Source organism: Engraulis encrasicolus, chromosome 2, assembly GCF_034702125.1.
Source record: "Engraulis encrasicolus isolate BLACKSEA-1 chromosome 2, IST_EnEncr_1.0, whole genome shotgun sequence".
Classification (NCBI taxonomy): Eukaryota; Metazoa; Chordata; class Actinopteri; order Clupeiformes; family Engraulidae; genus Engraulis; species Engraulis encrasicolus.
Window position 1 is genome coordinate 56,439,423 of NC_085858.1, and position 22,283 is coordinate 56,461,705.

Here is a 22,283-nt window from a genome sequence, read left to right on the forward strand (position 1 = left end):
CCCTACACCCCCTCTCCTCTCCCTGGCTGGGGGGTCTGCCTGTCCCCTGACATGTGGGTCTGGGCTCACCTTTGGCGAGGGTATATAAAGGCCCGTGTGCGGTGAGCATTCTCCTGGCAGCCACCATGAAGGCCCTGGTCTCAGTCTGCTGCATACTCTCTCTGCTGCTCCTCACCACAGCAGGTAACAAAACACTATTTTACATTCATTTATTCATTGTTCTTAAACTGTTTTCTGACATTTGGGTAGGCACTGAATTTTGTTTTTGCAAAGTTGTTTTATTCATGTAGGCATTGCTTGAAGAGTAATGTGAAAGTTTTTGGAGGTCTCGGAAGTGACATAATGTGTTTGAGTGTTACAATAACTGGTATTGTGTCACACCTGGGAGGTGACATCCTGTCTTGATTAAAATAGAAATTCGTAGAAAGATGGAGTGCGACCGATGGCACCCTGGTCTTTATGCTGTGATAAGTGATAACGCCACAGGCCTCATGCTGTGGAAAGCCCCAGCGTGCCGTGCACATGTATCTGAAGGACAGCCATGCCCCCCTTTGGCCTGTCTGACTGGCTACATTTATACCACTAACAGCTTTCAGTTTGTATGGGTGACTATGGAGACACACAGGCCATCTCTCTACCCAGGGACAGGTTGCAGTGTCCCGTTACACTGGGCCAGACGAGTCTATTTTAAAGAGGTTTAAATTTAAATTAAGATAACTTTGGTGGCGTGGCGTGGCGTGACATGGCGGCTTGCTTTTGGGAGGCCATCGTCATGTGTGTATAGTTTCCTCTGTCATATTAATACTCAAGTCAAGTGTACTTTATTGTCAAGAATCTGTGTAACAGGGTTAGCACAGAAGTTGGAAATTGCGTTTGACCAACTGCGTCTCCAATGTGCAGTTTACTCCCTGGAGGCTTGGCATGTAGAACAACATCAAAATGCTACCCGGTGCTTTCTTGACAAACTGAAAGAAGCGCTTTGAGCTGTGTCTTCGGTATGGATTGTGCCATACAGACCCAGTTCTCTGTCATCATTATAGTTGTTATTATGATACTCGATTTCCAAAGGGTAGTTTCCCATGGCTATATATTGCTGCCCGCCTGAGCCCCTTATGGAGCTAATCAGTAGGGGTTATCCGCAGGCTTGTGTGCAGTTGGGTGCAGTTTGGCCGTGACACAGCGTCAGCTGTCCTGAGCCCTAGCACCAGCTGCTGGAAACTCATAGCTCACCAGAGAGAGGAGAGGAGAGGAGAGGAGGGGGGGGGAGAAGCTGAGAGAGGAGAGGAGAGGGGAAGATAGGAGAGGAGAGGGGGGAGAGAAGCTAAGAGAGGAGAGGAGAGGGGAAGAAAGGAGAGGAGAGGGGGGAGAGAAGCTAAGAGAAGAAAGGAGAGGACAGTAGAGGGGGAGAGAGAAGCTAGGAGAGGAGAGGAGAGGAGAGGAGAGAGGCTGAAGGAGAGGAGAGGGGAAGAGAAGCTGAAAGAGTGACTGCCCTGCATGCATGTCCCCTTGACTCTCTCTCCCTCTTTGTCCCTCTCTTGTGGCCTCTCTATCCCTCCTCTCTCTCTCTCTCTCTCTCTCTCTCTCTCTCTCTCTCTCTCTCTCTCTCTCTCTCTCTCTCTCTATCCCTCCTCTCTCTCTCTCTCTCTCTCTCTCTCTCTCTCTCTCGTGTGCATGTGCGTGTGCGTGTGTGTGTGTTCTCCATCACCTCTTGCTGCAACCCCATCAGTACAGGCTACTTACCATCATTACGGTCAAATTGCACATTACTGTTCCTCATGCTTATCTGTCCTGTATTATCCAGTCTGCGTTTTCTATTTTTAATCAAGTTATCATAACGTGGTATGGAGTAATGTTATATTGTTGCTTATATGTTTACGTTGAAAGCCATCACTCATGGCTTTAGTGGTGTGTCAGGCAACCATTTACCCTGGCATTGAAGCCCACTGTTGTGACAGTTAATACCTCTGTCTAATTTGTATCTGCCTTGGACCATTGTCAATAGCTGTTTAGCCATAAGGCTGACGGATTGTAGATGAGACATAAATGGTGATGGATGGTGATGGTGATGTCCTTCCTTGTCCTTGAGCCGACTTCGGTGTCTGTTATGGCCCAGGTGCTCGTTCATCAGGTGCCTATGATTAGAAGGCGTCATGTAACCAAACACCCAACCTCTATAGATGCTGTGTAGTGCAGTGCTGAGCCGTCTAATAAGAGTTGTGCAAACCGGGGACCAGGAAGTCGGTTGGTGATGTGATTCGCGTAGATTAAAATGTTTCTTAACAGTAAACTTCTGTTCGTTGGAAACTAACACAGAACCATCACATACCAAACAAAGATTAAGTACAAACAAATTACATTACCTTTACCACATTTTCTGTGTTCTACGGCCACCTCCTAGAACTAAGTAACTTCTAATAGAACTAAAGTCAATGGGGATTTCCATGTTAACGCTCCGTGAGGCTCCATGAGAGCCGCCATTGCTGTGGAAAGATTGGACCACAGAGGTCTATGGGAGTGACGTAACTCTGTTATTAGATGGCTCTGGTGCAGTGCAGCACCTCACACACCCCTTAGCCCAGGGATGTCAAACTCAGGCACCGAGGCCAAATCTTGCCCACTGAGTCATTTTCTTTGGCCCGCGAGATCATTTTTTCAAATGTGTCTTACAGTTGGCCCACAATAAGCCATTAATATACTGTATAGTAACATGATCTTGATAACATGATGTGCGATGGGGCAGAGGTCGATGTGACATCTCGCACTCAAACAACAGAATATGTTCAGGCACATTTAAGATACCAAATGAGTTTTTGTAAAACATATCTGAGTTTTAAGTGCATGCATGCACGACTTTAGCCCATTTAACATTGGGTTTGGTCTGCGACTTCATCCCAGATTTTAATTTTGGTCCTCTGTGAATTCGAGTTTGACACCCCTCCCTTAGTCACTCTCCATTCCACACCATGCCGCTGCGCTCTGCTCTACCCCGCTCTGCTCTACCACGCTCTGCTCTACTCTGCTCTACTCCGCCACGCTCGCAGCTGCTCTCCCCCTGCACTGTCACAATCGCTCCCCATTCCCCATCGCTGGCCTTATAGGGCCATGCATTATCTTCTGTCTGTCTGTGTCTGCCTGGCCACACGGCAGAGAGCCTACTGCCCAGCCCCCTACAGGGCCGTGCTGTCCTGCTGTATTGCTGTGTGTTGCCTTTTTCTCTGTGTGCCAAGACAGTCGTCACAATGGAGGCATCAGCTGTTGACTTTTCATTCCTGTGGTTTTGCTAGAACTGTAGTTTTGTTAGTTGTAGAGGTCTGTTGGCTGTTGTGAATGACATACCACTTCAAAGTACTGTATATCATCGATCCGTACAGTATGTCACTTGAAACACACAACAATAACCCCCCCTGCCCCCCTCCCATCTGTCTTTGGAACTGCCTAGCATTGGGCAGACACAACACAAGGCTCCTACTACTTAGTAGACCTTGTTTACACGTGCTTTAAATTATGCATATCTTTGTAAGCACATCGTTTTGGGCCTTAAAATTCTCTTAAAATTCTGGTTTTAGGGAGTTACCTAAACACACCTGTCAAAGTGGTGTTTTGTTTCTTTTTATCCACATTGTGTCTTTATTTATGTCAACGGATAGAAAAGTGTCCGCTTTGAAAAATATGTACTTATGTAATTGTACTGTATGAGTTGTCTGCCCATTTGAATGGGTCAAGGTGGATGGACACAAAATTCAGTTATACTGTAACCTCTCATGGACCCCACACCAAATGTAATAATTAAAACAAGGCCGAAGTCATCAACAAATGTAAAAATTAAAAGAGGAAGTGTTGTTGTGACAAACAGAGCTGTCATTTGACCAAAAGACATTTGGTCCCCCCCTGAATAGTACCGACAACCGCTGGTGCTGTCACTGGTACTACGAGCAGAAAATAGCCAGCTGCTCACTCAGTGGCCTTTGGCACGGTGGGGTGACGACAAGGCGAGTTATGTCCGAAATAGACGCACAGGGTGACAATTGTGAAGATGGATGCTACTCTGTGGTGACATTAACAAGGTTTGTAAAACCACAGTACAGTATGGTAGGTACATTGAGAAGATCTTTCATGGTCCCCTGTCATGATACATTGGCTATGTTTACATGAGACATTTAATTCCGAATTAACTCCATTTCATTCTGAAAAAAGATTAATCCCGCTTTTAAAACATTGTGTAAACACCTCTTAACTCGGAATTAAAGGAAAGATCAAAGTAAACTCAACGGAACTATATCATTCGGAATTATTCATTCACTCAGACTGAGAGGAACTTCAAGACAGACACTATACTGTGAATCCTATGTACTATATGTAGATGGTAAGATCCAAGTGGATCTTTAGTGTAAAAGTGACACTAGTTGTTGGTTTTTAATAGTGATGATTAGGATGATGGTGGCATGTCTGCAGGCCCATACAGTAACTCTGCTTTGTGATGAGATTCTGTTTTAACCACTTGCTTGATTCTGCCCCGTATCCTTCTCCTGGTATATCTACAAGGCCAGACAGGTCTGTTGGTAGTTCTAGAGTCAGTGACAACACAGCCCACCTAAGTTTGGGTGTCCATAATTCTAAAAGTAAAACTGAACTGTGCAGCTAAGCTGCAAGATACTCAGCTTCATTCTCAGAGGTATGAGTTAAATCCACCTTTTTTGTCTATGTAACAGAAATTGACAATTTCTGTTTCGATACGCTCTGAAGATGGTCTTGTAGTTTGCCAAACAGTTTCACTATTTGTGTGGCTGTTGTACTTGATGACAGATAAAATATGTCAAATACAATTGGTCCCGTTACCTTTGCCAACCCAAATAATCAACAACTTGGATAGCCCATGTTCTTATGCTAGAAAAAGTAACAATAATTTTATCTGTGTAGCGCCATTCATACATGCATCTCAATGTGTTTTAATCAGTGTGATGAAAATAGACATACGTTTGGCGAATGTATAGCATATGCCAGCTAGCTGGGTCAAAGGTTGAAAAGAGCTAAAACTGCTTGCTTATCTCTGTAATAGAGCATTATTATTGCTAATCTTAGTAATCAAGCATTGTTATTGCTAATCTCAGCAACAGAGCATTGCTAATCCCAGTAATATAGTAGCATTATTCCAATGGCATTGTCAATACCATCTTGTTAACTTGTTGTGTCCATCCACATGGAGAGATCCCGTAGGTAGACGGTAGATCACATTTTATGTTAGGAGATGATTTTGATATAGTTGTAGGCAGCTGTACTGTATTTGAAGTGCAGTTACACTGTAACCTTTCCTGCCTGATGTCACGATCTCTCGAGCTAGTGAACTGGAGCAGAGGTTGGCCTTGTGTATTAGTAGAGTGGCTATGAATAAAATCATACTCCCATCCAAGTAGTGTAATCAGAGGTATAATATTTCATGTACTATATTTACTTGTCATACATCGTTATGTGCTATCCTATGCCCACACACACACACACACACATGTTTCTATTTACTGAAGTAAATGTGAAGATGCATTTGTTTCATGCCAAGTGATTCACATGTTGTTACCTGCCGACTCAATGTTGTAAGTGAGCGAGACAAGACAATACAAAAACAGCTTACAAAAACTCTTCTTCTTCTTCTTAAGGTAGAGTATGTAATTTTAGTAGTTTATTCTGCTCATTCACAAATGTTATCTTTTTTGTGAGTATGTATTTACCACCACCATCAATTCAAGTGTTCACATATTCATTATGACTTAGAAATGTACACTTTTCATACTTGACTAGGTGGATCTTGTCTATGTCTGCCATTTTGAATTACCACTCAGATATATTGGGTGCAAAACTTACTTTAGCCAGACCAGTAAACATAGTTGTATTGCTTAGGTTATATTAGTCAATGGGCAGCACTCATTTATAAAATAAATGACTAAAAAACACACTAAACCTTTAATGTTAGAAATTATAAAATGACAGAAGCACTTTGCAGAATGGGGACAGTGTACGTCAGTTAGCTGTGCAGTGCCTGGTCACAAGGACATTCATTCAGACTTGACTGATGTATTGCCATCGCTATACTGACACAGTGGCTTTCGGAAAGTGTGCTAAGTATTCTTTCCCACGTTTGTGGGGTTTGTGATGCGTCTACAGACAGGCACATGATTCTTACAGTGTGAGCAGCAGCAGTCATTCTTTTTCTGTCAGGACATTCATGTACTGGGTCCCGAGCATGCTTTAAAAAGAATAGGCATACTATGGGCGCTCATTTTAGGGTATCATGCTAACTGACAACACCAGGTGCGATCCAAAATAGAGGAACTTGTTTGAGTGAGGGAAGGTGTGATATCAGGCCCTCCAACTGACACTGGTAGTAATTGGTTGAGTCAGAATGCTGAATACACACTCCTGTTCAGCCCAGATCCTTGCAATATTTTATTTTTTAGTGATCAGTGGACATGGATCATTTAACATTGATGGCTTTTTCCTGATGCAATATTTTCATTTTTTTTTTATTTGGTGTATTAATACTCATACAGTTACATTCAGTTGTGCTTAAGCTTAACATTGCCAATGGTCAATATCAGTGCTGCCACATGGGATGCAATGGACAAATAGAGTCATAAATCAGACATCCTTTTCGGAAACATTCTATGTTGTGATATTTGGACTGGGTGTGTGATTCGAGCAATCCAATAGTGATGTTTGTAGACTGTGTTTAGTATCTATTTCTGTAGCTCAGCTGGTCAATAGAACACATTCCTTAGATACCAAACTGCCATTGGACACTTAAAGTAAAGCGCTCCACTTCCACCTGTGCACGGGTCTGTTGATGCTGTAGGCTACTTGAAATAGTTTCTGTTTTGAAGCTGTTTTCAGCAATTCCGTCTCTGTGTGTTTTTGTACATTTGAGTTTGCACTTCAATATTCAAGATTGAGCAAAATCTGCAATGACAGAATGTACTACTATTAAGCTATTACTTAGTTTGTAAGGAGCTATTTCTTGACGGCACTAGCGGCTAACGATCTCGTGTGTCTAGCTGTGAGTGTAATCTCATATATACTGTATGTACGGAAACTCTATTAGTGTTACTGTGATGAGTACATGTATCTATATGGATGCCTGCATTCTTGCATGGCAATTAACAGTCTCCCGCATGTACAATCAAAGCTTTACACTCCCCGACTGTACGCTGATGTTTCGGGCTTGAGTTACCTTCAGTAGATAGGCCTTGATAGCATGGGGGGGGGGGGGGGGGTCAGTGGGCTCCCTCCCCTCCTCAGTTAGCGGCAAAAGGTGGGGAGGCGTGGTGGGTATGGATGTATGGGTGAGCTGGGGTGAGGGTGTCACATTCCAGGACACTGCCAACTGGGGAGGCCTGCACTTCCTCGCCGCCTTTCTAGAAGTCACAGTATCTCCCCACGACCTTTCTAGAACTCTTCATTCATGTAAAGTCACATACAGAATTTCACCACACTCTTCCTAGAACTCTCCATATACATACCCCTCAGTCGTTCTAGAGCTCTGTTCATTTTTCATCTAGCCACTGACAATCTAGAACTCCATTCACATATACTATCCCCCACTTTGTTTTTTTGTTAGAACTGTTCATTCGCATATCTAGCCACAGACTTTTTTGGACTCTTCTTTCATGTATCTTGCTATAGCCTTTGTGCAATTACATTCACATAGTATCTCCCCACAGACAGTGTCCCCAACAAATATCTAGTCTCTGTAGAAGTCCACATTCTACAGGTTGCTGTTCACATATCTTAGTTTATCAAAAAGTATGGCTGACACAAGTTTCCTTATTCAATCTAGTATGAGAATTTGAGACTTGAGCCTTGGATGATGGGGTGATGCGTGATGGGTGATGCACATTCTTGCTTTTTGTGATATGTCATCATGATTGTCTTGGGAATACCTAGAGAGTGATTTCTCATGTAGCTAATACCTAGAGATAATTGTGTTGTGGCTAACGTCTACTCCAGCTGCTTACACAATGCCAGTTGTGTCTGCTTTGTTACGGGCCGTCTTTGTGCGCGTACATTTTCATCTCCCAGTTAATAAACCAGTGGGACCACAAACTGCACGCCCTGCTTTTAAGAGATACATTCCTGGGGTGATTACGATGTACTTACTGGGGCTAAGTGCGGTTGATTTAACATGGCTAAAGCTGTGCCCAATGGAAAGCTCTGACATTTGGACGTAGCCATGGCTACAGAACATACAAACGACTCATGTCGACCATGTCGACGTGCTTTTAATTCAGTGAAGATATTCGCCTTTAAAGAAGGTGAAATATTCGAATATTTCATGGGATACTCCTCAATTCAGTGTGTCTTATTCAATGTGGCTTATACTGTATACACACATCACTCCACACACAAAGCACCAATCAATGTGTCGGTGACAAAAGCTGTGAAGTCCATCTCGTCGTCTGAAAGCGTGAACCATTGCAACCACCCGGCCGTGGCTAATTTTAGCATCAAGGGCCAGTCCTATGGTGTAACCTGAGAACTTGCATCTCTACAGTGATCATAAAGCAACTGCCTGTTCCCTGGTCCACAAGGACGGGCCGCGCAGGTCATCATCCAGCCTCCATCAGGGGCTATATTTAGACGGCTTAAGGAATGGGGGGGTCGGGGGGGTCAGGAAGGGCTGGGGTGGAGTGGTGGCAGTGTTGCTGGATGTTATTGGGGGTGGGTGGGTGGTTGTTGGGGTTCTACGATATTCTACGACAGTTGTTATGAAACTGGGGAATCCCCCCACCCCCTATCCCCATCCCCACCCCAATGTTTAGCTCCTCATTTGCGACGCCATGGTGATTTCAGCAGGCTTCTACGGTTACCTATTCAGGGCAGATGACCGATATGGCTGCAGCCATTTTAATCAAGAGCAGGGAGCCACTGAGCCGCTCCATGATAAGGTCACATATTTACAAATAACTTGTGAGCCCCAACAGTCTCACAGACTCTTTATGAGCCCCAGTCTCATCGCTTCCCTTCCCCTTCCCCTCCCCTTCCTTGTCTCCCATTGAGACCATGCTGTGCCTACATACATGTATAAAGTTGGCCTAGAAGGCCATACAAAAGCCAAAAAGGCAGTGACTAGGCTATACGACTGTTAAAAGTGAGTAAAATGCCCTGAAAGTGTTCATATTGTATGGCCAAACATGTTTCTTAACAGGAATAAGCAACATACAGTATTTACCCCAACAGGAAGTAGATGTAATAAAGTACAATCCTTTTTACATTACATTACAGTTAGCTGACACTTTTATCCAAGGCGACATAGTTATTTTTCAGGGTATTGATTTCAATCCCTGGAGCAATGTGAATGGCTCTTCATCCATATATAGAGGTCAGTTAGGATTCGAACCTAGAACCCCCAAGATTGAAAGATCAACTCGCTTAAAGGCCAACTTCCGATAAAACACAGTTTTACTCACTCCTTTTGAAGATCGGACGGTCACCCCAAGTTAAACTCACTTGCAAGGCTCTCATAGCGGTGCGTCACCTCGCCTGGCTGTGTTTCCCGGTGTTTCCCAATTGACATAAATAATGCAGAGAAACGAGCGAATCATGAAAGCCTTTCTGCGTCGCCCACAAAGGTTTATGTCGACCCATTTTTCTAAAAACATGTCGAGTAATTTTTTTCTGCTTGTTTTCAATACAAGCAACGTCTGGTGGCCCGAAATCTAGCTTAGCTTAGCTATCAGCTGGTTGCTACTCTCATGTACACACACAGCACAAAGCCTCATCCATACAGCAAGCCCACTCTGGTTGCTCCATGCCTGCAGCTCGCCTAGGGGTCGCTGTCGAAAGAGCACAGCCCTGAATGGAGCATGCACGCCTCCATTGGCGCCCCTATAGTGCAGTACCACCCGGGGAAGTGGCGACTCTGTTTCCCATTACATTCTCTCCAAGAACAGGAGGACTGAGCCAATCAGAGACGCATTTCCACGAAAACAGGAAGAGCGAGCCAATCAGAGACGCATTTCCACGAGAAACACGGAACACCCTCTCGTTTCTCCACAAGCCACCTTGCTGGCTTGCAAAAACGGCTTGAAACAAAGCAACCAGAACGTTTTTTAAAACAGGACCAACGCGTAACACATTCAATAACAATGGGGAACACAGCAATATTAATCAAATGACGTTGAGAGGCCATCTTTAACATTAGGCCACGACCACCCCTTCTAAAGACTGCCCCTTCTAAGTCCTTTTTTTTTACTCAGTCAGTGGTGTTATCAAAATGCAATTTCTTACTTTTGGTTGGAAGTACTTGTCCTACTGTTGAGTGACTGTCCTTTATCAGACCACTAATGCAATTTCTTACTTTTGGTTGGAAGTACTTGTCCTACTGTTGAGTGACTGTCCTTTATCAGACCACTAATGCAATTTCTTACTTTTGGTTTTGTTGAAGTACTTGTCCTACTGTTGAGTGACTATCCTTTAGCAGACCACTAATGCAATTTCTTACTTTTGGTTTTGTTGAAGTACTTGTCCTACTGTTGAGTGACTATCCTTTAGCAGACCACTAATGCAATTTCTTACTTTTGGTTTTGCTGAAGTACTTGTCCTACTGTTGAGTGACTATCCTTTAGCAGACCACTAATGCAATTTCTTACTTTTGGTTGGAAGTACTTGTCCTACTGTTGAGTGACTGTCCTTTATCAGACCACTACCGCTAGTAAGAAGGACCCGCAAACCCCAGAGGACATACAGTATGCTCTAAAAATACAGTGACCAAGGTCTGCAGCACAACCTCTATGTATGCTGGCCTGAACCAGCATTAGGTGACAAAATGCCTCAAATGTCATCCACGCACCCTTTAACCCATTTTGTCCTAAGCCATTTTTGGGAAAGGGTGCCCTCTTCCTATTAAATCCTAAATATCTCAGCCTCCGAAGCACATACAAACATGAAGTGAGTTACATTTAAAAGCCAAACCCCCCCCCCCTTGCATTGTAATGTGTTCATTCAGCTCTAACATACTCACATAGTTTATAAAACAGCTAAAATCTCAAAATCCTGAAAAACTTGTATATGTGTCTCCAGGACACAATGGGTTAAACTGAATCCTTCTGTGGCCTAATAGGTGGGATCCCCTGGAGATCCATAGTGTCACATCAAATGTTGAATTAGCCTTTTTCAGTTGACGTCAGACACATTCAATTTACTGTAATGTGTTTGAAGCAGGACAAGTAGCATCCTATGGCATATGTCCACCCAGGGCTCTAACCGGACATTTCAGTTTGGCTGGTAGTAAAGATCAACTTACTAGCCATTTGGACCCATTAGCCCGTGTTTACTAATGGCATTGCCATTGGGGGGGCATTAGTCCATTTTATTTTTCTATACTAAGGGGGGGCGTTGGCACTGACAGGCTTTTGATGAGGTTCAGGGGGGCATTTATTCAGAAAAGGTTGAGAACGACTGCCTTAGCCAAACAAGCCAAGCTACCCCAAAACTGATTCTGGATTATTTCCTCTGCCTAAATCTACTGTGTCCCTGCATGGTTGTCCATACAAGTGTCCGCTAAATACTACGGAACCGCACAAGAACATTTATCTGAGCGTTCATTCATTGTGGTCATATCGTTCTATAAATGGCTCTTAATGTACTGTAGCGTAAGGTGATATAATGTGATGAAATGTTGGGTAATATAAAGTGATGTAAGCCTTGTTAGAACCCACAAGATGAGGTAGGGCAGTGGTTCCCAAACTGGGGGTCGGGACCCCTAGAGGGGTTGCAGAGGTACTGAAAGAAGGTCGCGGACAAAAGGGACATTACCTAAAATCCACAGCTAATATGATTCCGTAAATTGGTTAGTACCAGTATTCACTTGTATCTTTAATAAAGTACAGAAGGGGATCCCCGCTGAAAAAGTTTGGGAACCACTGTTGGTAGGGCATATAGGGACTGGGAACTGGCAGATTTGTCTGCACAGGATAGCACAGCCAAAATAATAACCAATAGGATGCAACATCGCGTGCACATCATGGTGACTCATCAGCCAGCCATAGCAACCTGCATCAATTCAAAAGTCCTGTGGGTTGTCACTAGACAGACTACCCAACAGTGAAGACATCTGCTTCCCTAAGGGTGGTGTGTAGATTTCGGATGTGATGTGCAATATGACAGTGATTCTTTAAGTATATAGAGATATGCCAGTGTGATAGATTGCTATGGGCACCTAACATGACCAGGTTCCGGTCTGCCTCCTTGCATTGAATAGAACAGTCCTTAGGTCTGCCTAGGTCTGCCTAAAGGGGGATTTCCCCCCCTCCCCCTTGCAATAATAGAACCCGGAAACAATGGGCCAATGGAACCTCTCTCTCTACTCTCTCTGAATATGATGTGGCGGTGCCGTGCACATATGATGATGATCTGCCCTCTCCACAGAAGAGGAGAATGTGTAGTTTGCGTGCAGGCGATGGTGGTAGTGGTGGTAGTGGTGGTGATAACGATGATGATGATGATGATGATGATGAAGATGATGAAGAATAAGAAGAAGATGATGATGTGTTTCTCCACAGATGAGGAGGATGTGTTGTGTTTCATGCAGATGATGATGATGGTGGTAGTGATTGTGGTAGTAAGTAATGATGATGATGATGATGATGACGTCAATGACGACAATGATGATGGTGATGTCCTTCTCTCTCTACAGATGAGGAGGAGGATGTGTTGGCTTCCATCTTGAGGGATCGCTCCCACATCGATGAAACACTGAGACTAGCCGCCGAAGAGAAGGCCGCAGACTATGCAGGTGTGTACTGTACTCACACACACACACACACACACACACACACACACACACACACACACACACACACACACACACACACACACACACACACACACACACACACACACACACACACACACAGTCTACAGACTATGCAGTGTGTGTACTGACACAAATATCACATTTTTCTTTCAATTTGGAGGGACAATTGTTCATCTTCTTAAGTTGTAATGCAATGCAAAATCTGTCTTCTTTCTCTCAGCTGCCCTACAGCAACTCAGGAAGATCTACCACTCCTCCATAAAGCCCATGGAGCAAGCCTACAAGTACAATGAGCTACGCCAGCACGAAATCTCAGGTAGGGGAAGTGCATTATCATACCATACGAGCATACCGCATACTGTTGTTGATATGAGACCTGTTGGGAATGGATGCATGAGTAGTTGGATTACCGTCGGCGTTGTTGTTTTGGTTTTCAACCCTACTACTTATCACATCCCATTGTCACCCATGTCTAATGAGTGTTGCAGAAGAGAATAAATGAGTCGACGCCACATAGTTAACCCCTTAGTTGGAGAACTGGTGGAGGCTTCATATAGAATGAATACCATGTAAACGGAATGTTGGTGGAAATATTGTCCATGGTATTGAGCAGTTGGATTTGTATCCATTTTTATGAATGGATAATTACTTTGAATGAGTTATGGTTGATTTCCACAGTGGGGCTGGGAGTTGTTTGTTGGCTTGGCAGATAGAGAGAACGTCATTTGCAAAAGTGTATATTATTAAACCACAGTCTATTACTGTACTTTGCTCTCTTTTTTAGCTTTCTTTTCCATCACATATTGAAGCTCTTCATTCGATTGGAACTAGTAACTCATGTTTCTAGTAACGCACAAAGAACATTTTCCCAATGAGAATAAAAGTAAGAAATTATCAAACTTCATGACAAATAGATTTATCACATAAATACTAGATGCTATTCCATCTCTTAAAAAAACACGTCCTTGTAATACATGACAACTGGACAGTGACGTTCCGTTTTTGACAAACTTTTTGGCATCCATATGCAAATCCTGACGTTATAAAAGTATTCAGGTTGATGCTTTGAAATATCTGCTATGCAAATGGGTGGTTTCAGAGTAGAGATGCCCCTTTGATTTCCGTAATACTTTTTAGCAATTAACTTCCTCGTAATGTCAGTGGCCTGTTGGGTCGAGCATGAAACGTACACGCCTTTGGAAAAGGACAAGAAGCACCACACACACAGTGAGGGAGGTCAATCGATGAGGGAAACTTTTGATAATAATAGAAACAATGCCGAGTAACATAGATGTGGATATAACTTCACATTCTAATTCAGGCTCACAATAGTTGAGGCGTTTGCTGAGGACCTGAATTAAAAATTGAATGTTGTGTCTACATTTGTGTTGCTCGGGATCGTTCCTCTTATTAGGCATACACATTTATTTCATCTTCTGCTATCCCACACTCCAGTCTCATAATCCAACCACCCTCTTTTGCTTTTCAGAGTTGTTCTTCTTTCATTTATTCTACCCATCTTCCTTCCTGCCTTTCCTTCATTCTTCCTTTTCTTTTACCCCCTTCTCTTGCTCTATCATCCTTCTCTTTCTTACCTGACTTTACCTGAGTCTTCCTCATCTCTTCTGATTTTCCTGCATCTCCTTTCATCCCCCTCTTCCTCCTCCTCCTCTTCTCCCTTGCTCTTCCTTGTCATCCTTTTCTTCCTCCTCCTCTTTTCCCATCCTTGCTTCTGCTCTTCTCCCTGATCCTCCTGTTTCCTTCCCCTCCGTCTCCTCCCTGTTCATCTTCCTCTTCCCTCCTCTTCCTCATATCCCTTCCTCTTCCTCTTCCCTCCTCTTCCTCATATCCCTTCTTCCTCTTCTTTCCCCGTCCCTGCTTCTGCTCTTCTCCCTGCTCCCCCTCCTGTTTTCCTTCCTCTATTTCTTCCACTTCCCCCTTCCTCATCCTCATCCTCCCTTTAATCTCCTCCTCTTCTCCTCTTCCTCTTCTCCCTCCCTCATCATCTGCCTCCCTGTTCATCTTCCTCTCCCCTCCTCTTCCTCATATTCCTTCCTCCTCCTCCTCTTCCTCCTCCTCCCCTAACAGCCTACCCTGGACGCACGCTAGGGGACTCTGCCACAGGTGGGTAGACCAGGGCTATTGCATGCTCTGCCAACCCGGCTTCAGATAACGTAGCGTTGATATTCCTTTCAAATGGCCTCTCTATGTTTCGAGACATTTGACTGGAACGTGGCTGCCCTGCGTCCATTCCATGCAATTGGTGCCTTTTTTTAGTCAAGCTCAGTGCGGTCTCATTGACAAGAAACGCTAGTGCAAGACACATTAGTAGAGTTCCTTTGATAGCTCAGGACAAGAACGTGTTTCAGTATAGACTGCAAACTGCACCACACTGCCCATGTTAATATCACCCTTTCCAGACATCCACCCCCATAAACACACACACCCCCACACACACACACAAACACAAACACCCACCCCCCACCCACCAACACACACCGACCCACCCACCCCACACCACACACACACACACACACCCCCACCCACACACACACACACACAAACACCCACCCACCCACACACACACACACACACACACACACACACACACACACACACACACACACACACACACACGCTAAAATCTTCTAAAACAGACAGCCTTTCATTTAATAAACAGGTTTCATTCTTCCGTCATCCACAAAATTCTTTTCCCTCTCCGTTTCTTTACAATGCTCTATCAGTTTACAGGGCTACTAATCCAAAATGCCCGTAATGAGGAACCAATTCTGGTGCCCCTTTCTCCGTGGGCCCAGGACTTCTGACACCTTTGTCCCCACCTTGTCAGCTTCCCTGTCAGTCCATATTACATAGCACCTGCACGATCATTTGCAAAAACAGAAACACTTGCTACTCACCAGCTGCTACTGGAGCACATGTGGGACATTCTGTGTACACAGCACAAGACACTTGGGTTCATTTTACAACGGAGGAACTGTATCCCCGACTGAGAGTCTTTCTGAGGTCTTCACACCTTCATCTTGTATCTTAAAATATACTGTATGAACGTGTGTGTGTGTGTGTGCGTGTGTGTGTGCGTGCGTGTGATGGCAGACAAGGAAATGCTATGTCACACCATGATACCCAATTTACTTCAAAATGAGGAGGAACTGAGGTTTGGTTGAGGAGAATTCTTATTGTTTGAAGAAGATTTTTTTTATATGTCTGTGCATGTGTACTGTGCTTTGTTGTGGGGATTAGGTTTGCCTGACTTTGCTTTGAAAACCCACGTCAATGCTGATTTGTGGCTTGTTTTTCTGCAGCTATGGTTTTGCTGTTGGTGTTTGAGCTGTATCCAGCATTTTGTCTGCACTTTTCCTTTTTGCGTCTGCTGTTGGATTGTCTCGGTTCCATATGCTTTGTGCACAAACATCTCAAGTTTAAGCCGATCTTGATTGATGTAAATCATGAAGCACCTGTGTCCCTGCTAGCCTTGGTGTTTGGGTCACCCAGTAAATTGGATAAAGAAATGTACTGTACGTACAGCTATATCAAGTAAGGCCATTGTGTGGTCAAGCAATACTGTGTGTTGTATCGAATACATATACAACACAAGAATGCATAGTGAAATAATGTTTGCCCTCTTGTAGTCCAAACACTATATGCTTATAGGTACAGAATGGGCAAAGTAGAGAAGAGAAAAATTATAGTTTAGAAATTATGTGTTTGTGTGTCCGCAGATGGAGAGATCAGTATAATTTGGAAATGATGTGTTTGTGTGTCCGCAGATGGAGAGATCAGTATAATTTGGAAAATGATGTGTTTGTGTGTCCGCAGATGGAGAGATCACCTCCAAGCCCATGGTGCTGTTCCTGGGGCCCTGGAGCGTAGGCAAGTCCTCCATGATCAACTACCTGCTCGGCCTGCAGGACGCCAATTACCAGCTCTACACAGGTATCACCGCTTTTTAAAATGCTTAGGCCTTCTTTTAAAACTTAATTAGGTATTATTATTATTATTTCTTCTCCCTTCATTCATTCATTCATTCATTCATTTAAAGCAGAGAACTGTTGCAACCTTCATTTTACTCAATAATTTAATCAATAATCTTGAATCTATTATTTGAGAAAAGTGTGGGCTGGTGCTAGTCTGTGCACCTTCACTTGATAATCAGAAACCTCTTTTTAATCGATAATGTGAAAAAGTCAACCGAACCAATCAATGTATTTTATTGAGAGTGGAAGACAATTCAATGTGGGATTTCGAGACAAGTCAGATGCTGGGGCAGGGGCCAGATTGATTGAGAAGTTATACCTATGTGCACTGCTAAGTGTATTACTGTAGATGTTCTGCATTTGCTACATTCCTGTTTATATTTCATGCAGGCAGACATCCACGATCCATATTTGTGTCTCTTTCTGTCTCTTTTGCTCTCCTCAGGTGCTGAACCGACTACCTCAGAATTCACGGTGATCATGCACGGAGAGAAGATTCGCTCTGTGGAGGGTATCGTCATGGCGGCAGACAGCTCGCGCTCTTTCTCGCCCCTGGAGAAATTTGGACAGAACTTCCTGGAGAAGCTCATCGGCATCGAGATGCCCCACAAGCTCCTCGAGAGGGTCACCTTCGTCGACACCCCTGGAATCATTGAGAACCGCAAGCAGCAAGAAAGAGGTGATTTTTTTGTTTGCTTTTTTCCGTTTCAGAATTATGTGGAAGTGTATAAACAAAAGAAAAGCACACTGATAGAAACACTAAATGACCAAGTTTGAAATGACAAGATCTGCTGAAAGGCACCAATGGACTAATTGTTAGGACATTGTCTTTGAATGAGAGGGGTTCAGGTTTGAATGCCACTCTCTTACCTCTCTCCCTACACCTGTAGCAAGGGCTCAAGTGCCTTTGAGGCTTCTAACCCTTCATTGCTTCAGGGACTGCAACAAATGCTTGGTACCTAAATAATTGTAAGCCTTTTTGATGAAAGTCAGTGTGTCAGCTTAGCGTAATGAAATGTACTGTAATGCACTGAAATACCTTACCCTGCTCCCCATTTCACCTGTATACTCTACCACTTCAACGACGTATGCCAGTGGTTTAACTCTACTACTTCTTGTCTCCGCAGACTACCCCTTTAATGCCAGTGGATGCTTTCACATGTATTAATCTCTACTCTCTCCCCCATCTCCACAGGCTACCCCTTTAACGACGTGTGCCAGTGGTTCATCGACCGGGCCGACCTGATCTTCGTGGTGTTCGACCCCACCAAGCTGGACGTGGGCCTGGAGCTGGAGATGCTGTTCAGGCAGCTGAAGGGCCGCGAGTCCCAGATCCGCATCATCCTCAACAAGGCCGACAGCCTGGCCACGCAGGACCTGATGCGCGTCTACGGCGCCCTCTTCTGGAGCCTGGCGCCCCTCATCAACGTCACCGAGCCGCCCAGGGTTTACGTCAGCTCCTTCTGGCCCTACGACTACGCCCCGGACACCAGCCGCGAGCTCTTCAAGAAGGAAGAGACCTCCCTCCTGGAGGATCTGAACCAGGTGATCGAGAACCGTCTGGAGAACAAGATCGCGTTCATCCGGCAGCACGGCATCCGCGTGCGCATCCACGGCCTGCTGGTGGACCGCTATGTGCAGACCTTCAAGGAGAAGATGAGCTTCTTCAGCGACCCCGAGCTGGTGTTCAAGGAGATCGTGGACGACCCGGACAAATTCTACATCTTCAAGTCCATCCTGGCCAAGACCAACGTCAGCAAGTTCGACCTGCCAAACCGCGACGCCTACCGCGACTTCTTCGGCATCAACCCGGTGAGCAGCTTCAAGCCGCTGACGCAGCAGTGCTCCTACATGGGCGGCTGCCTGCTGGATAAGATCGAGAGGGCCATCACCGCCGATCTGCCCGGCCTGCTCAGCAGCATCACCTCTGGCAAGAGCCCCATCTTCTCCACCTGCGAGGCCACCGGCTGTGGAGAGAAACCAAAGAACCGATACCGGAAAAACTGACAGGCAGAGAGCACGGGAGAGAGAGAAAGAGAGAAAGAAAGCGAGAAAGCGAGAGAGAGACATTGAGTCGAAATGAATGAGGAGATTTGAGGAAATTGGGAAAAAAAATCGGAAAAGAATGAGTTGATGAGTGAGTAAAACAAAAAATATTGTGAGAAAGCAGCCATTCGGAGGACTGATGTGAGCGAGCACTTACCAGTCTAGTGGCTTTTTTTGCTTGAAATGTTACCAGAAAAAAATGGGGAGAAAGTAATTTCTGTGCTCTTCTGTCCTTGATGGTGGTGACCGTGGTTACCGTGTTGGGTTTGATCACACAGTGAAAGACTGACCTTGAAGTATTACACCTGAGAGTAGTTGCAGACACACGTCACTCTCCCCTCCTTCCCTCAACAATACTTTTATGAACTCTGTGCGTTTTGAATAAAATAATATTTACACAAGGGAAAACTGAGAGTACCATGCCAAGAAAAGGTCAATATATATGAACGTGAATAAAAAATAAAAACGGATGAGTTGTGTACATTTTCTATTAAGTGTTTTTTTTTTTTTAAGGAAGAAACTAACAAGGCATTTTTCTTTGTTGTACGCTTTTGTAAAGCAGACAAGCTGAAGATAGGAAGGGTGCAACATAGATAAGATACAATCCACTTTCCACAAGCTACCTGGGGGCCGCAATGGTAGCATTAGAGCAGGGGTCCCCAACCTTTCTGGGTCTGAGGGCTACTGAGGGCTACCCGAGGGCTACTTTTGTTCAAAATCCTCTACTGATGTCTTGGCATCATTCTCAAATCACACTATTATTAAATGATAATTTGCTTATAGATTATAAAGAATAACTAATCTCATATTTAAATTTAAAAAAGCATTAACTGTGACTAAAATCTGGTAGTTGTCACTGTTTATTAACATCCTTGGTGGGCACCTCAGAAGCTCCTGGAGGGCTACTTGGTGCCCGCGGGCACAACGTTGGTGACACCTGCATTAGAGGGTGCATCCCAATATGTGACCTTGCCTCCTCCACTTGCTTCTCGTCATGATGACATCACTGACAACAGCATTATATTTCAATATCTTGCAAAAGCTCAATTGTAAAGTCTTTTTCTCATTTGCAATTGGGATGGTGAATGAAAAACAGTCCCTCAAAAGTTGTTGTGGCGAGGATGACAGCTGGGAAACTTTATCGTTTTCTCCACGGAGGAGGGGCCAGGAGGCGGGACGAGGAGACAAGCACAAGTGGAGGAGGCAAGGTCACATATTGGGATGCACCCAGAGACTTTCTGGTTGTACACTAGAGACCATAGACTTCCATGGCAACCATTAACTGGAACTAGTAGACTGGACATTATTTCCCTGATTATCATAGACTTGCAATCGCTATTGGATTTGAGTAGAAGCAACGCCGTCAAAGGTGTTGCGTCACTAGGAGGGCGCAGCCTGGCTAGGAAATTATGAGAGAGCACAACATTATAGGGAATGGCCAGGAGTGAATAAGGCAGATATGGGCACACTCCGGAGGAAGGACCATGGAAAGAACACTATTTATGATATTACGTTCCACCCACCAGGGGCGCTGTAAACACACACACACACACACACACACACACACACACACACACACACACACACACACACACACACACACACACACACACACACACACACACACACACACACACACACACACACACACACACACACACACACACACCAATAATACATAAGCTTTATTTCATTCAGTACTCATAATGACAGGCCATTGGCACAATACATTTTCCATCCCACAACAACAGGACGATGTGACACATAGCATTTCCTAGAAGTCTCTATATGAACACGCAGCAAAGGAAGAAACATGAAATGGACATGGCATTTACAAAAACTTCTGGAAAGGTCAGTCTGAAATTACAACAGAAAGAATGATCCAATCAGGAGTGACTTGCAACTTAACTGTTTAACATACTAATTACCAATTAAGTAATTATACTATTTAACTAATTATCAACTTTTTACCTTAATGTAAGCAGAACATGGCAACACTAAAGTCACTATCCTAATACTAAATACTAATTCATATAAATCAGGGGCGTCACCAGAGCGATTTTACAGGGGCACGCCCCTGGGTATTGATTTGCTGTGCCCCGGTATGAGTTTCACAAAAAAAAAAAAACCTTGCTTCCTCGGAATTTTGCTCAGGTTTAGCATACAGAGTAATCTACAGAATGCACATAAAATAGCGCACATGCACTACTGTACTTGCAATAATATAATTAATTTACAAGCTTTTAAAAAATATATATTTTTTTAAATTAAATAAAATTAAAAAATTGGTGACGCGATGGCATTATCTCTCGGTGCCCTATTGTGCCCCTCTATAGCATTAGGTCAGCTGACGCCCCTGATAGAGTATAAATCACAAAAAATTGTAGAAACACAACAAAGCAATGCATTTGGTGGCAATACAACTCATTGCTATTAAGTATGATGCGAGACACATGAAGCTCGTTATCAAGCTATTAGTCTTTGGCACTTTGCGTACGTACATGGAAGGATTCAACACAATTTACATAAAAAACAATATATGAATAGTATTAACCAAAAATGAAAACAATGTACACAAGTTGCAATACATAAAATACTGACAAGAAGTAAGTTTTAATCAAAAGATGCAAATTTCAATTCTGGAGTAAAAGCATAAAATGTGCAAACTTCATCAGAGGAACACAAAAAAAATCTAGAAAGTGGAAATCATGTCAGTGCCAGTGGTACTACCGTCACATGCCACATAGCAAAAACAGTGCAGTTTGTCCTGTTATGATGCCTGTCGTGTGGACATGGAAGCCAACAGGGAGGCCAAGGGGGTCAGCTTTCCCGGGCCAGGAAGTGTAGGGGGACCCAGAATTCGGTCCCTATTACATTGTATGTAATGAGTGGGGGACCTTTCAGATGAGTTTGCCCGGCCCCCGGGCCTGGACAAAGCGGTCAGCAACCCACGTATTGACATGAGAGCAGCGGCCTGGCAGCCAAGTCCGCCATACCCTCATGTAGGGCTGGGCAATATGACGATATGTATCGTTATCGTGATATAAAAGTGTATATCGTGACCTCTCTCCTATATCGTTTATATCGTGATAGTAATTTTATCAGTTTTATACAATTGAATATCATTTAATTGCATTTCATGTTGTCACAATAAATACTATAAGTTAATGTAACTGTAAAAATAAGAACAAAAAGATCCATTTTAAAGAAAGGTTGTTTTGCGACATAAAAAAATAAAGAGCAAATTAAGAGAATAACTGAAAACGTATGTAATTGTGCTATATCGTGATATATATCGTTATCGTGATATAAAGTAATCCATATCGTGATATTGGTTTTTTTCCATATTGCCCAGCCCTACCCTCATGGATTGTGCCTCAATAAACACATTTCTTTAAACAACAGAACAGAAATCCACCTCTCATCTGGGAGTGCTTTCAATA

General features: G+C 43.8%; 1 protein-coding gene across 2 annotated transcripts; it reads left to right on the forward strand.

Moving 5' to 3' along the window:
- Window positions 1–75: 75 nt before the first annotated feature.
- srl (sarcalumenin) lies at window positions 76–19,310 on the forward strand. 2 transcript variants are annotated; one of them, XM_063192566.1, is made up of 7 exons: window positions 76–183; window positions 12,680–12,778; window positions 13,020–13,115; window positions 14,888–14,923; window positions 16,637–16,753; window positions 17,240–17,473; window positions 17,990–19,310. In XM_063192566.1, the coding sequence occupies exons 1-7, from the start codon at window positions 126–128 to the stop codon at window positions 18,799–18,801; spliced, it is 1,452 nt and encodes a 483-aa protein (XP_063048636.1). In that variant the 5' UTR covers window positions 76–125; the 3' UTR covers window positions 18,802–19,310. The 2 variants fall into 2 exon arrangements, with proteins under 2 accessions (XP_063048636.1, XP_063048643.1); XM_063192573.1 differs by lacking the exon at window positions 14,888–14,923.
- Window positions 19,311–22,283: the final 2,973 nt, after the last annotated feature.